At 44.6% G+C, this 4,290-nt stretch overlaps 1 protein-coding gene across 1 annotated transcript; it reads right to left on the reverse strand.

The window, feature by feature from the left end:
* Positions 1–757: 757 nt before the first annotated feature.
* LOC147991909 (uncharacterized) lies at positions 758–3,095 on the reverse strand. The gene is made up of 3 exons (XM_087538864.1): positions 2,778–3,095; positions 1,128–1,211; positions 758–1,027 (listed from the first exon to the last, which is right to left on the reverse strand). Exons 1-3 carry the CDS (start codon positions 3,093–3,095, stop codon positions 758–760), a joined length of 672 nt encoding a protein of 223 aa, XP_087394990.1.
* Between the last annotated feature and the right edge of the window lie 1,195 nt (positions 3,096–4,290).

Below are 4,290 nucleotides of genomic sequence, written 5' to 3' on the forward strand. Positions count from 1 at the left end.
TCAAACACATCTTTTTGAATATTTATATTTTCTTTTCTTATAAAGAAGTGACATTTTCAAAATTCTAATAAGTAGGGTAATATAACTTTATTACAAAATAAAGTAGATCTTATTTCAAATTCCTTTTTTTGCACACATTATTTTTAACTAGTATTACATTACTCTTCTAAATTTACATTTAATTCCTTCACACTTTGATGATGGAATATTTGCTCTCTAATTGCAACATAGGTTCAAATGATGGAACATTTGATCTTTTTGCTTATTCAAATTATGCGTTGATGGAATGTGTGAGGATGAACAATTATCAGTAACTTTACTAAACCCCATGTACTATAATTCATGACAGCCATTTTGGAACATTGCCACATTCAATATTTGGTATAATTGGCACATGGGCACAGCATGTTGCACTTGCCCACAGCATAGACAAGTGTTGCAGCATGTCTCAAGCAACACTGAAGCGCCATTTGTGATCATTGCACCATTGAAACAACAACTAAACATGAAGGAAGCATTCACCACCAATAAAGTTAAGGCCACACATATATAGATAGCATTCTAGGTTACCACCATAGGTAGCAGGCAGTTCACAACAGATCCAGTTCAAACACACAATACGTTACATTACATTACATTAATATAGCAAGTTTTCAAGCAGTTCAATCCCAGATGCAGCTTTCCAAAATTAAAACATCATCAAATATACTGATGATGAGTATGGCTTCCAGCTTCCTATGATCAGCATGATGTACGACTAGAGGTCAGGGTTTCTCAGGACCTTCAGGAGGGCAGAATGATGACCAATGATCTTGTAGTCATGACTGGAGATCGATGTAGCCCGGCAATGTTCCATCAGATGCTCCAATAATCCAGACCTGGGCTTGGGCTTGCTGCAGTAGGGGCACCGGTACTTTTCATTCCTCCAGTTGTAGTACTTAGCAGGTCCTTGGACCCTGATCTTCAACACCTCCTTCTCTTTAAAGGACTCGACGTTCCCCTCGACCACATCATTTCCAGATTCATACTGCACACATTAGTGACTGACATTAATACATTATGCATTCAAAAACTATAAACACATAATACTAACTCAATGCAGAAATAACATTTCAACTAGGCCTTACCTCGTACGGCTCATCTTCATCAGACTCATATGGGTAGAACCCAGTCTTGTCCCACTTCCTCTTGTTGCCCAGAAGATCCTCCTCCTGCTGCTATATTGTCAAACATGCACATCAATTACAATGAATTGAATTGCAGTTCACAGAATGTCATTACAAACAAAATTGTGAATGTGAACCACATTGGTATGTTGCAAGTGACCAAATGCTTTCCTTATAAATACAGAATCTAAGCAATCAATCAACAGATAAATGATGTCCTTCATAAATGCTAATAAAAATGCAAGTTGGATTCTTGACATTCCCTGGATTAACCCAACACTTTTCTTTTGAGGGAATTCCCCCCCCCCCACTACTTAATGGAAACATATAGTATATTTTGTTGTTAGGATCCTGCCTTGGAATGTTTACTTCACACTTTACATATAGTATATACTAATTACAAAAGCCAACTACAAATTTTAATATGCACAAATTACTGTTTTTGGGATAATGCATCAAAGCTCCTACACATATTAACATAATGCAGTAGTTAATTAGGTATAACTTCAACTATAAATGCATACATCTCTAACAAACATCTAAAATTTCATTACTTACCTAAACAACAACAAATTATACTATAGATGAATCTTGTATCATCTAAATCAATTCATTGGCACATCTTAATTAATGCATTCCAAATCAAATATGTTTCCATCCAGTATCATTGAACCACAGATCAAATCAAATAATCATAAATGTCAGCAGCATTGAACTACAGATCTAATAATCATATGACATCTATCTGACCTTAAATTCCCCCTTAAATAAGGTATTCATCCTCATACTAATTAAATTCTAACAAGCAAAAATTCAACTACTAATCTAATAAGCATCTGAAAAAACCCCAAGATGATTTTATCTCTGAAGCAACGTCATTGCAGAGGATGTTCAATGCTGTCAATATCTCTGAAACAACGACAAAATTCCACTACTAACCCAAAGTAAATAAGCATAGACTGCCCATTCCCCTCGACCACGCTTCCCCTCTTCTTCAGAAGCCCCAATCCAGCACACAAAAATCCAGCCCTTGAGAAGCTCTTTTTGATTAACATGACAACACCCAGTACATGAGCACATCCTTCACTATATTTACAACCAAACTAATGCACCATCCAATCACCTCACGTAGACAATTTCCAAAAACACAAGGCCATGCACAACTCATCTCATAGCCTCTGCCTGACAGGTATCAATCAAGCATCAAATAACTGCAACTATGACAACATGCATCAATCAAGCATCTAAGAATTGCAACTATGACAGCCATAATCCCTAGAACTAAGCATCCATTTAATTAATCATCAAGCCAAAGAACTAAAGCAGGCACCAACCCAAACCAATACAGAAGTATATATTTGACTCCAAACACCTAAAAAATTGCAAAAATTCCACTAGTAATCTAATAAGCATCTGAAAAAACCCCATCCCTCAATCTGGCTACTTCTAACCTAATCTAATAATCATATGTGGTCCACCATTCTTGCACGAATCAAATACAGAAAACCCTAATGCAGAGAAAACCCTACCTCCAACAAATCTAACCAAACAAAGTTCTGGCCACAAACCCTACAATCTAAAAACTACCAACTAAAAGTTAGCCGCAGATACCTTCTGCTCCGCTTCCTCCTCGCCGGAGCCGGCCTCCACCTTCTCCACCTCGTGCGCCTCGCCGAAGCCCGCCCCCACCTTCTGCGCCTCGCCAGAGCCCACCTCCACATTCTGCGCCTCGCCGGAGTTCGCCAGAGCGGGCGCATCTGGCTGGACCGCGCCGCTGCGGCCCGCCCCTGCCTTCTCTAGATCTCCAGCGGAGGGAGCACCGCGCTGGACGCCGGCACGCCCCCGCACAAAGGTGCCCGCATCGACCTGCCGCGCCTGCTCCACCAGATCTGCGCCCCAATCGGGGCGCTCGCCTCCTGCGTCCGCCATGGCGATGGAGAGGATGCGGTGAGGGAGACGAGGAGGTTGGAGAGGAGAGGGAGTGGGGAGTGGAGAGTGGAGAGAGGGAGACGATGCGGCAGGGGGAAATGGTGGGCGATGCGGCCGGAGGTGGTTGCCGTCCACATTTATATGATGCGACAGTTTTGGCAACTACCCGTGACACGTGCTGCCCCACGCGCGGGCGGCTTCACGCGTGCACGAAAGGCCGCCGTATACAAACAAATACGTATACGGACGGGCATACGTATACGGCCAGGCATACGATCTAACCGGGCCCGTACGGGCCTCCCAGGGCTCCTCGACGACTATACACGGGGGCAACAAAGACGATCGTGCCCCTCGTTATGAACCGTTTTTGGTTCATCCTGACCGTCGCTGTGTTTTTCCCCCCGCGTTGAGCCCGGGGGGGAGCACTGGAGCAGGAGCACCTAGCAAATAGTCTTGGGGAGAGGGGCACTTTCAGTCAAGAAAGTAGAGATTCGAGGGACCGCCCGAGCTCGATTGATCGTTCGGATTAAAAGCACAAGTATATGCGTCATGCGTAGCGATCAAGCTTAAGAAAATTTAGGACGAGCCATATTGGGCGGGCTCCTTTTGGCACCGCGCAAATTAACACAAGGCGCACGCCCGCGTGATAACTAGGGCCGGGGGAAAGAGATGCGCCCACCCATGATCGGCGTTCGTCGATCGCTTAAAGCAATCAAAAGCACCGGCGTTTCACACACAGAGAAGGCTGCACAAACAAAAGCAAGGATAAGAGCATTTACAGTCGGATTTGACAATTTCGGCCCCTCAAATGCATGCGTACACGCCCGGGCGTGTCCGCGAGCATTGTCCGGGAATGCCTCAAATTTTCATAGTTACAGCCAGACATCTCATACTAGATTCTCAAATCAATAAAAGACATGCAAACTAAAAAAACCTACATATATACTACGTCGATCACCTAGATACTCGTCATCGGAGATGTCGATGATCTTCGTGCTCGGCTTCGGCAGCCCCGGCTCCCGCTGCGCCGCCTCCTTTGCCTCCTCCACCTCCATCGGGGCCGTGTCCTCCTCCTCCAGCTCCGGCGAGTCCGGAGGCAGCCCAGCAGCGATGTGCGCGGCTTGCCTTGTCGGGATCTCTTGCTGGATCTTGTAGGTGATCTTGCTCCGGACCATGACGGAGTGCCGGAGCGTGG

Source organism: Triticum urartu, chromosome 1A (assembly GCF_056163025.1).
Source record: "Triticum urartu cultivar PI428250 chromosome 1A, HENAU_Tu73, whole genome shotgun sequence".
Lineage (NCBI taxonomy): Eukaryota > Viridiplantae > Streptophyta > Magnoliopsida > Poales > Poaceae > Triticum > Triticum urartu.